At 59.4% G+C, this 11,448-nt stretch overlaps 1 protein-coding gene and 1 long non-coding RNA gene across 2 annotated transcripts; one reads left to right on the forward strand and one right to left on the reverse strand.

Annotated features, from left to right (window-relative positions):
• On the reverse strand, positions 1-7,595 carry LOC142003181 (uncharacterized). The gene is made up of 3 exons (XR_012642792.1): positions 6,798-7,595; positions 2,303-2,432; positions 1-1,231 (listed from the first exon to the last, which is right to left on the reverse strand). It is a non-coding gene; the product is annotated as an uncharacterized LOC142003181 (long non-coding RNA).
• On the forward strand, positions 6,266-11,203 carry MRPL4 (mitochondrial ribosomal protein L4). Its single transcript, XM_074979905.1, has 9 exons — positions 6,266-6,379; positions 6,530-6,608; positions 7,607-7,775; positions 8,269-8,320; positions 8,587-8,704; positions 9,025-9,131; positions 9,865-9,974; positions 10,258-10,328; positions 10,807-11,203. Exons 1-9 carry the CDS (start codon positions 6,332-6,334, stop codon positions 10,950-10,952), a joined length of 900 nt encoding a protein of 299 aa, XP_074836006.1. The 5' UTR covers positions 6,266-6,331; the 3' UTR covers positions 10,953-11,203.
• The last annotated feature ends 245 nt before the right edge of the window (positions 11,204-11,448 follow it).

The following is an 11,448-nucleotide window of genomic DNA, read 5'->3' on the forward strand; positions in this document are numbered from 1 at the left end:
TCCAGTCCCAGATCATTATAATTATCTGATAGAGCAAGTTCACATGGAGGTTACGTACAGTTTATTGCGGAAGAGGAAACCGCACTGGTGTCGTTAGGAATTATTTAATAAGAAGCTGTTCTTCAACGAGGTCCCCATTTCTGCTACGTCTGGCTGGGTCCCGTGTGACTCTGCTTTGCAATCCTTGGCAGGGTATCAACTTCTGAGGGACATGCGTTAAACGTGGCGGGTATTGGCCGGCTGTTTGGGAGCAGCTGGGAGAGGCTGGGAGAGGAGCTGACTTGACAGACGCAGACTGGCTCCTCCCCCGGGGGGTGTCCTCCAACACAGGGAGCGTTAAAAACCAGACGGGCAGTTCCTTGAGAAGCTCGACTGACTTGGGGCGTCCTATGGCTGGTGCTGTCCTGCAGCCGTGAGTTCCGCAGCTCCTGGCGTGCCGCACACCCATCTCCGATCAGCTGATGACCACCTGGTCTCCGACAGCAACCAGCAGCGAAGAAGCTGGTGGAACCTGCAGTGGCTGATACTTTCCTTCTCCCTCTCCAGTCTGGGGCTGAGATCACTTCCTTGTCAGGCAGTGTCTGGTTTGCTGCACGGCCTCGCCAGGCTCCCTCCATGCATCCCATTTGCCTCGTCAAACTGCTGACCTTGATTATGGCCGCTGGCAATAAGGCCTCCTCTCCCCAACATGGATGAAACTGGTTGTCTCTGCCTGCTGTACTGACTCCTCTTTACAATGCTGTGTCCTGTCGGCTAATAAACCTGCTGTTTTCCTGCTAAGTAAGAGACTCTCCTGCCTACGGCCGGGGTGCAGAGCTTGGGGAACCCCAGAACCCCATCACAGGAGCCTGATCCTCGGCTAGGCCCAGTATAACACTGGAGGCTTCTCCAGGCACAGCTAGGGGGCCAAACCAGGGCAATTTGCTGGAAACAGGGCTACTGGCAGCTCTAGGCTGGTGGTCTTCTGCTGCACAGCACCAAACCTGCCTCACACCGCACCTGTGTTGCCACACTGGCTGGGAAGAAGTGACTCCAGCTAATCCCTCAGACACTCCAGCCTCCTGTGTGCCACAGCCCGTCCCCTCCGCACACAGGTGAGAGGTTCTGAAAACCATCACACCAAATCCACGAAGGTTCCTCCTGCCCCAAAGGAGCAGCCACAGCCCAGGTCCACGTGTACTTCAGATCTGACCCCACAGAGCAGCTGCGCCAATCCTTTAGCATCAAACATCTAAAGGGTTAGTAATAAAAGGAAAAAAAGAATAGAGTGAGAGTGAGATTGTTAAATCAATCAAATTACATAGGTCAGTCACAAAGTGCTTGGTACAGGCTGCAGCAGATGGAATAGGCTATTATCTTAAAAGTCGCTGGAGCACATCCTTTGATAGGACGGGTCAGAGATCCTTGCGGGCTCCGTTCATAGCAGAGGTTTTCTGGAAGTGACGAGCTGGATCAAGGACTGAAGACAAAAGAGGGAAACCTCAGGGTCCTCTTTATCCACTGTCCCATGTACGTGGAAATCCATTGCTCTCCCAATCTGGGAGCACATCCGAAATGGAGCCAGCCACATAATCAGATCACCTGTCCAAGTCCTTTTTTTGGGCATTCTGCCCTTGGCCACCTTCCAGACAAAACACCCAAAGCCCCATCCCTTCCAAGGTGGATTAGGGCCAAGCACTGTTTCGCCCAGTGCCACGCCTCCCGCTGGGGTCTCCCAGAAACTAACCTTTCAGATCAGAGCCCAGAGCCAGGACTCGTACAAATGCTACACATGTCTAAGCACCATGGACGGGCTGCGTGACGGGACAGCGGTCGCAGTGACGTTCCCCTGCTCATAGTAAAATCCAGTCAGGCCACAGCCAGCCCTGGCCGCGTCTGGCAAATGCTCCAGGGTCCCTGCCCGCACTCTGGCACAGGCAGGCAGGGAGGGCCTCTGCTTCAAGAGCTCAGATGCTTCTCATGCCACCGCTGCGCCACCAGCCCGTTAATCAGATGGCTCAAGTGCCCCCTTCTGGCCCAGCACTACAGCACTGACTAGGAGCTGTGCTCCTCTCCAGATCAGTGTCCCTGGCTCTCGCAGGGGAAGGAAACCGGCGCAGTGGAGCCGGCCAGGGGAGAACTAGTCTGGATTAGGCGTGCCCTGCTGCAGGTTAGCTGCAACCCCTTTCCAAGCGGCACCCAGCTGTTAACAATACGGACCCTTGGCGCTGGCAGACAGGCGAGGGGAGAGCCGGGTATCAACGATTAGTGCTCTGGAGCATCAGTCTTCCCCCAGGAAATCAGACCAGCAGAATGGGGTTACCTGCATTTCCAGGGCTGAATTGCTACCCACTGCTGGGGGAGCCCCATCTCTGGCCTGCAGGGAAACTTCAGTATACAGCACTCTAGTGTAAGGTAGGAGAAAAGCCAGTTGCGAGTCTTTCGGTTAAGCTCTGTGGTGGAAGAAACAAAGGTGGTGTTGTGTTGGTGTCTGCTATAGACCACCAGATCAGGTAGACAAGGTAGACCAGGATTTCTTCAGACAACTAAGAGAAGCTTCCAGATCACAGGCCCTCGCTCTCATGAGGAAATTTAATCACCCTAACTTCTGCTGGGAGACCAATACAGCAGCACACAGACAACCTAGGAAGTTTTTGGAGAACGTCAGCAACTACTTCATGATCCAAGTGCTGATGGAACTGACCAGCAGCCGTGAACATCTCGACCTGCTGCTCACAAAGGCTACATCTACACTAACCCCAAACTTCGAAATGGCCATGTGTGATGGGGTTCTGGGGTCCCCCAAGCTCTGCACCCTGTCCGCAGGCAGGAGAGTCTCTCACTCAGCAGGAGAACAGCGGGTTTATTAGCCGACAGGACACAGCATCGTACAGAGGAGTCAGTACAGCAGGCAGAGACAGCCAGTCCAATCCATGTTGAGGAGAGGTGGCCCCCTCCTTTGTCTCACTCTCCCCCAGCCCAGACTCACTGCTTCCAACTCCCAGTTCCAATTCAAACCCCTGAGGCTCCACCTCCTCCTTTGTCTGCAGTACAAAGGTGTTACCTGGTCCTCAGGGTTACCCTCAGCAGGAGCCCCACACCCTCTGTGAGCCACTCACACACACGCAGGTATCCCCCACTCCATCACACCATGCAAATGGCCATGTCGAAGTTTACTAATGAGGTGCTGAAATGCATATTCAGCGCTTCATTAGCATGAGGGCGGCAGCGGTACTTTGAAATTGATGCGCCTCACTGCTGCGTGGCTCGTCCCGATGGGGCTCCTTTTCGAAAGGACCCCGCCTACTTCGAAGTCCCCTTATTCCCATCAGCTCATGGGAATAAGGAGACTTCGAAGTAGGCGGAGTCCTTTCGAAAAGGAGCCCCGTCGGGACGAGCCGCGTGGCGGCTAAGCGCATCAATTCTGAAGTGCCGCTGCCGCCCGCATGCTAATGAAGCGCTGAATATGCATTTCAGTGCCTCATTAGTAAACTTCGACATGGCCATGTCGAAGTTTGGGGTTAGTGTAGACACGGCCAAAGAGGGAAGACCTAGTAGGAGACACAGAAGTGGGTGGCAGCGTGGGCTGCAATGTTCGTGAGATGGTGGATTCAGTATTGTGACAAGACAAAGGAAGGAAGGTGAGTGGTAAATATAGACCCTTGATTTCAGAAGAGCGGACTTCGGCTCCCTGAGAGAACTGGTGGGCAGGACCCCCTGGGAAGCTCATATGAAGGGGAAGGGAGTTCAGGAGAACTGGCAGCATTTTAAAGAAACCTTATTGAAGGCACAGGAACAAACCATCCCAATGCACAGTAAGAAAGGCAAATATGAAAGGCAACCAGCTTGGCTTACTGGGCAAATCCTTGTTGAACTTAAGCTCTAAAAGGGATGCATATAAGAGGAAACTTGGACAGATGAATGCGGAGGAGTATAAACCTATGGCTGGAGATTGCCAGACAGTAATCAGGAAGGCAAAAGCACAATTGGAACTGCAGCTGGCAAGGGATATGAAGGGTAACAAGAAGGGTTTCTACAGACGTGTTAAAAATAAAGGGGGTGATCAGGGCGGGTGTGGGGCCATTACTGGATGAGGGAGGTAACCTGGTGACAGATGATGTCGGAAAGGCTGAAGTACTCAATGCTTTTTCTGCCTCCATCTTCATGAACAAGGTCAGCTCCCAGATTATGGCACTAGGCGGTGCAGTATGGAAATGAGGTGGGCAGCCCTCAGACGGGAAAGAATGGGTTAAGAGCTATTTAGAAAAGCTAGATGCACACAAATCCATGGGTCTGAATTTAACACATCCAAGGGTACAGAGGGAATTGGCAAATGTCATTGCAGAGCCTTTGGCCACCACCTTTGAAAACTTGTGGAGATCGGGAGAGGTCCTGGATGATTAGAAAAAGGCAAATGTAGTGCCCATCTTTGAAAAAGGAAAGAAGGACAATCCAGGGAACCATTGACTCATCAGCCTTACCTCAGTCCCTGGAAAAATCATGGAGAGCCTCAAGGACTTCGTTTTGAAGCGCTTGGAAGAGGGGAAGGTGATCAAGAGTAATCAACATGGATTCACCAAGGGCAAGTCATGCCTCACCAATCTGATTAGCTTCTATGATGAGGTGACAGTCTTTGTGGACATGGGGAAGTCAGCGGATGTGATATACCTTGACTTCAGCAAAGCTTTTGATACGGTCTCCCACAACATTCTTCCTTCCACCTCCAAGCTCAAGGAAATATGGATTGGATACATGAACTGTAAGATGGATAGAAAGCTGGCTTGACAGATGAGCCCAATGGGTAGTGGTCAATGGCTCAGTGTCTGGTTGGCTGTCGGTTTCAAGTGGGGTGCCCCATGGATCAGTTCTGAGGCCGCTACTGTTCTCAGAAGAAGTGCAGCATCCTGCACTTGGGACAGAAGAACCCCAAGCGTTGTTACAGGCTGGGGACTGACTGGCTAAGTAGCAGAGGAGCAGAAAAGGACCTGGGGATTACAGTGGATGAGGCAGTGTGCCCTTGTAACCAAGAAGACTAACAGCATATTGGAGTATATTAGGAGGAGCATTTCCAGCAGATCTAGAAATGTTATTATTCCCCTCTATTTGGCGCTGGTCAGGCCTCATCTGGAGTATTGTGTCCACTCGTGGGCCCCCTAGTATAGAAAGGATGTGGATACAGGTTCAGGCAGGCCAAGGAAAATTATTAGGGGGCTGGAGCATATGACCTATGAGGAGAAGCTGAGGGGCTTATTTAATTTGCATAAGAGTAAGGGGCGATTTGATAGCAGGCTTCAACTTCCTGCGGGGGGCTCTAAAGAGGATGGAGAGAGGCTGTTCTCAGTGGTGTCAGATGGCAGAACAAGGAGCAACGGTCTCAAGTTACAAAGCAGGAAGTGTAGGTTGGATATTAGGAAAAACTGTTTCCCCGGGTGGGTGGGTGGGTGCAGCACTGGAGTGCGCTGCCTAGAGAGGTGGTGGAATCTCCATCCCTCGAGCTTTTTACCTCCCGGCTGGACAAGGTCCTGGCTGGGATGACTTGGTGGGGTTGGTCCTGCTTGGGACAGGGCCTGGGACTTGATGACCTCCCGAGGTCCCATCCAGCCCTCGGGTTCTGTGAAACTCTCCCCACCCGTGGCAGGTGGGAACACAGCCGCACGGCTCAGTAACGCGGGAGACTCGCTATTCACCCCCGACAGCCTATCACACCCAGGGTCCAGTCTGCTCTCTGGACCCGCAGCGAACCCCGACCGTGCCCGGGGTTGGGCGCTAGACCTTGGCACCAGGGGGGGCGGGTAGGGGACAGCGCCGGGGTAAGGGCGGAGCAGAGCAGGAGCCCGGAGCTGCAGCACGAGGCGGGCGAAGACACCTCGCGGCCCCAGCACGCGGCTGGCCGCGTCTCACCCGGCGCGCCACGAGCCCGGGGCTCAGCTCCGTATCGCGACATTCGCGACACCCGCCTCTAAAACGGGGCCTTCCCTGCGAACGTCCCGCAGGCGCCGCACAAAGGAACGGGCCGGGAACTTCCCCCGCCCGGGCTCAGCTCCGTATCGCGACAGTCGCGACACCCGCCTCTAAGACGGGGCCTTCCCTGCGAACGTCCCGCAGGCGCCGCACAAAGGAACGGGCCGGGAACCGACCCCCCCGCCGCGCCGCGCCGCGCCGCGCGCTACACGCAGAGCTCGGCCAGGCCCACGTCCAACCGGCCCCCCGGCGCATCGCTCCCCTCCCCCGGAAGTGCCTCCCAGCCCTCCCCCGAAACGCCCCGCCCCTTCGCTGCGTCATCCGCGCGCGCCGGAAGCGGCTCTGTGGCGCCGCTCGCGTGGCAGGAGGCGCTTCCCGGGGCCGGGCCGCCATGATCCGGGCCGGGAGCCGGCTGTGGGGGCGGGGCGCGGCCGCCAGGGTGAGGGCGCCGGGGGGCGGGAACCGCGGGGCTGTTGGGCCGGGCCGGGCCCGCCCCCGCTCTCCGGGCCCCGCCCCGCCGCAGGCGGCGCTGCTCCGCGCCGGGGGGGCCGCGGCCGTGCCACGTGCTAACCCCCCGCTCTCCCCCCAGGCCGTGTCCGCCCTGTCCGGCCACCTGCGGCCTCCCGAGCCCCCCGCCAGCTCCCCGCGCGCGGCGGCAGCGCCGGCAGGTGAGTCCGGTGCTGGGCCGGGGCCGCCCGCCTGGGGCCGGCGTGAAACGGCCGCCCGGGTGGGCGGGGAGCTCCGGGCAGGGGCCGCACGTGCCGGCTGGGGCGCGGCCGGCGGCGGAAAGGAGCAGCGGGATGGCCCCCCCCGGGGAGCGCCCTCCCACCCCCAGCTGCCCCGTGTGGGTCTCTTACCTCGGTCACGGTAGCGCCCGGGGACCCAGCTGCGGGTCAGGGCGCCGGAGAAGCTGGGCACCGCTCAGGCCCCTGACCGAGGTTCGGGCCCCGGGCGTGCTGCGCGCCACCTGACGGGTGAGAGCCGTTCCCCGGCCCCAGGAGCTCACGGTCCAGCAGGGGCAGTTCGTTAGTTCTGGTCAAGGTCCAGACTCCAGAGAAAATAATAATAAAAGCAAAAGGGAAGGAGGAGAGAGAAGATGTCAGGTGCACCCAGAAGCGTCCGGCAGTCCAGCTTTGGCCTTCTGGTCACCTGTTGACTACCCCGGTCTAAATCGACACAAGCAGGAGGGGAGCCCAAGGGGTGCGGCGAGCGGGAGGGGCTCGTCCCAGGTCACCCAGCGGGGCAGCGGTGGGAGAAGGTCTCCGTGTCTCTCTCCTGTGCCCTCGCCGTTAGCTCCAGCTGCTGCCTGGTCACTGCTGCAGGCACACTGTTGCTCTTGGGGGTGTTTGATGGCCCTCACCTGCTTGTGACCAGAGAGGCAGGTTTGGGCTCTCACGCTGTTGTCTGCTTTGCTGTGTGCGTGTTGGTGTCTGGCTGGCTGAGCTGGATTATGCAGCTGTTTGTGGTTCTCCTGCAGATGAGTACCTGGCATCTGCTGTCCGCTCTAGCACAGCGACTTGTGTGTGGTCTTCAGGTGCAGTCGGTTTCAACCAGGCTGGACTGTGACTGTTGCCCACCAGGGACTAATGGTGGGCTGGGCATTTCTGGCCCAGGTTGCTGGGGTTCGCTCGTGGCTGCTCAGATCTCTTCTGTTTGTGCCTCCTAGAAAAGTGGCCCCTGGTGAGCTCCAGCACACCTGTCCTGCGGGAATGTGGCGTTCCAATCCCCTCTCACCGTATAGCCGTGCAGGCCTGGGTGGAGTCCCTGAGGCACCACGATGACACACGCCTGGGCCTGGCAGACCTGCATCCAGACGTCTTTGCAGTAATGCCCCGGTATGGCCCGGGGAGCAGGCAGGCTAAGAGGAAATGAGCCGGGGAGCATGTGAGAATGTTGTTACCATTGCTGCTCTTACCAAAGCCAACCTTTGGCTGAGTGAGATGGGGCTTGGCTGGCTCCGGGAAAGGAGTGGGGATGGGCAAGGGGATGTGGGACCTTCTATGGGTCACCAGCTGCAGGTGAGCCCCAGCACAGGGAAATGGGGCAGGGAATGGGATGTAGGGTCCTTCTCTGGGGGAGGCAGAGTCTAAAATGGCCTGGGGCGGGGGTGTGATGGGCTGGCTTGGGATGGGCTAAACACAGGGATCCTGTCCCCGGGGCTAATTCCAGCCCAGAGCATTGACAAATCCCGCACCCTGGGGCGTTTGCTGCCCTGTGTGGGGAAGCTGCGGTTCTGTCCCCTGCCCAGACGCGTCCACACTGTGGTTTCAGCACATGCCTGCACTGCTCAGCAGGTTGTAATCCCTCCTCTCTGGCTTCCCTCTGCAGGGTGGACATCCTGCATGCAGTGGTGGTCTGGCAGAGGAACTACAAGAGGATAGTGAGTGTGGGCCAGGCGGGGGGAGGGAGAGTGCACAAAGCTGCTGACGGTTGGGTGCTGTTCCCAGCTCTGGGAGGGAGCAGGGTCTAATGGTTAGAGGTGGGAGATGGGGGCAGGACTAGGAGCTCAGGCTTTGGGATTGTAGCCCCGTGTCCAAGCCGTTGGGTGAGTCCTTCCCCGTGCCCATGGAGCGGGGAGAGCTGGGCCAGGCACACGCGCCCTGCTCTTGCTTGCCGGGCCCGCTCTGACTCGCGCTCTCCTTTCAGAGCTACGCCAAGGTGAAGACGCGGGCGGAAGTGCGCGGTGGTGGCAAGAAGCCCTGGCCGCAGAAGGGTGGAGGCCGGGCCCGGCACGGCAGCATTCGCTCACCCCTCTGGCGGGGCGGTGAGTGGCTCCTGGCCCTCGTGTGTTCCGGCCCCGGCGTGGGATGGGCGGGGAGTGGGGAGAGGTGACTCTCCCTCTGCTCCTGTCTCCGTGGCTCGGGGAGCAGCTGGGGCCATGTGGCACATGTCTGGGGGTTCTTCCCCACGGCATGTGGCTCAGGCAGGGGGCACACAGCGGGGCTGGACTTCCTGGAAGGGAGTTCGGTGCGGTGCAGTGTGGGAACGTGGAGGCTGCCCAGGGTGTAACCAGAGCCCACCGTGCCCTGTGTGTGAGGCACCTGCTGTCTGTCCGGCTTGACCTCCTGCTTCCTCCCCTTCCAGGCGGCATCAGCCACGGCCCCAGGGGCCCCACCAGCTACTACTACATGCTGCCCATGAAAGTGCGCGTCTTGGGCCTCAAGGTGGCGCTGACGGCCAAGCTGATGCAGGTAGCCAGCATGGGACTGCTGGTGTAAGGGGCTCGCCGGCGTGGCCCACGCAATGCCAGACTCTGGAGGCTCTGTCCCCAGCTCTGGGATTGGGCTAGACTGGGCTAGAGGTGGCTAGGGACCCCAGACTCTGGGGTTCTGTCCCCAGCTATGGGATTGGGCTAGACTGGGTTGAGGGGGCTAGGGACCCCAGAATCTGGAGGTCTGTCCCCAGCTATGGGATTGGGCTAGACTGGGGTTGAGGGGGCTAGGGACCCCAGAATCTGGAGGTCTGTCCCCAGCTATGGGATTGGGCTAGACTGGGGTTGAGGGGGCTAGGGACCCCAGACTCTGGGGTTCTGTCCCCAGCTATGGGATTGCGGGTGGAACGGTGGGTAAGGACCTGGACTCCTGGGTTCTGTCCCCAGCTGCGGGGCTAGACTAGGTCACGGGGAGACGGCCTAGGAGCTGGGACTCCTGGGTCTGTCCCCCGGCTCTTGCCCTGACCCTGGTGTATGTGTGTAGTCACTTGGCTCCCTTTCATATTGAAGCGGGGCAGGCTTGGGTCCCCAGGATCTCACTCAGCCAGATGCGGGGCTCTTGCCTCTTGGCAGCTAGCAGGGGGAAGGGTTGAGCCCTTCCTGGGCCCTACCGAGTTCAGCGGAGGGTGGGTCTCGGCTATCTTGGAAGGAGTCAGGGCCGTTGGCTTGGGGCAAAGCAGCTGAAAGGTCCCAAACGTACGTTGTGTTTGCAGGACAACCTGCACATTGTGGACAGCCTGGACTTGCCGACCTCTGACCCCCAGTACCTGGCCGACCTGGCACGATACAGGCACTGGGGCCAGTCCGTGCTCATTGTTGACGTGTGAGTGGGGGCGGGCGGGGGAGAGATGGGGAACCGTAAACCCCAATGCCCTGCAGAGGGGGTGATCGAGGGCCTGGCAGGAGAGGGAGTAGTGGGTGGGGGGGGGCCATGGGAAGAGCACCTCCTGCTGAGCAAGAGGTGCTCAGACTGGACCCAAGGGGCGCTGCTCCCAGCCTTTCTCTAGGGGTGTGGGCCCAGTGTCCTTGCTGCCCCATACCAATGCCCCTGGCTGAGCTTGGCACCTGAGGCTGAGCTCATAATTCCTCCTCTGCCTCCATTCCAGCAACAAGCTGCCAACGAACATCCTGAAGGCAGCAGACAGCCTGAAAACCATCACCCTGGTGCCAGCCCTCGGTGAGTGCTGGGACGGGAGCTGGCTGGGGGCCCAGGCTGGGCTGCACACTCAGCACCACAGTGCCTGCGTTCCTGGTGGCATCCTGCTTTGTAAGGGGTGTTCCTACGCCTGGGCCTTACCTCAGCCCACACCTGCTGCACAGCAAGCACCCGTCCTCCCTGGCCCCCTGTGCGCTCCATCCTAGTTGGGGTGGAGAGAGAATCCCCTCAGGCACTGAGATGCAGTGAGCTCTGGGGTGGAGCGCAGAGGCTGCTCGTACAAGGATCTCTCACCCGGTGCAGAGATGCACCTGCTTCTGGGGTGGGGCATGGTGGCTGTATCTCAGCACACAACAGTGCTGCCTAGCCAGAGTGGGAGGAGGTCTGGTAGGTGAGGTGAAGCACACACTTGTGCCCCATGAATGGGGGTGCCAGGCTGCTCTGCACCATTCACCCTGGGCCGGGCTTGACAACCCCCCCCCCCCCGGCTCCTCTTCAGGGCTCAACGTGTACAGCATGCTCAAGCACGAGACGCTGGTGCTCACCCTGGACACACTTGCCTTCCTGGAGGAGAAGCTGCTGTGGCACGACTCCCGTTACATGGCCTTGTACCCCTTCCGGCTGCCCTACAGCGACTGGCCCTAGCCCCATCCGACCACGCCACCTCCGGGGCAATGGGCCTGGTGGGCAGCCACCTGATGACGAGCTGGACAGGGACCTGGCACCAGGCAGCTTCCCATTGCCCTCCCGTTGTGCACCGAGGCATTGCCGAGCTATGGCTTGCTGCTGGGCGGCCAGGAGCAGGATCGGGCCAAGGCCCTCAGGGGGAGCTCCTGCTGTGTGACTGTTAAACAGCCCATCCTGCCACTGCATGGCCATTAAAGAGTTGCTCTTCCCCTCTGCCCCCGCTGGCTCTGCCTGCCTTGGGGGTTGGGGTGGGACAGTCCTGGCAGGGCCTTGGCCTGAGCCGTGGCTGCTGGACCGCGCAGGGGTTTGCCTTCTGCCTGATAGCTTTAGTGTAAGTGGGGGGAGGGAGCACCGCCTGGGGGGTCAGGCCTGGCCCTGGGCACTGTGCCTGGGCTGCTGGTTGCGGGGTGAGGGACGGTCTTGCCCTCGGGGTGGCCATGGGGAACTGCAGATG

Source organism: Carettochelys insculpta, chromosome 29 (assembly GCF_033958435.1).
Source record: "Carettochelys insculpta isolate YL-2023 chromosome 29, ASM3395843v1, whole genome shotgun sequence".
Lineage (NCBI taxonomy): Eukaryota > Metazoa > Chordata > Testudines > Carettochelyidae > Carettochelys > Carettochelys insculpta.

Excerpts from the sequence above, each read along its gene's own strand:
- MRPL4 (XM_074979905.1), top strand. The coding sequence starts at position 6,332 with ATGATCCGGGCCGGGAGCCGGCTGTGGGGGCGGGGCGCGGCCGCCAGG. Across the intron at positions 6,380-6,529 it reads GGCGGGGCGCGGCCGCCAGG|GCCGTGTCCGCCCTGTCCGG; the intron begins GTGAGGGCGCCG and ends CTCTCCCCCCAG. Across the intron at positions 8,705-9,024 it reads CTCACCCCTCTGGCGGGGCG|GCGGCATCAGCCACGGCCCC; the intron begins GTGAGTGGCTCC and ends CTCCCCTTCCAG.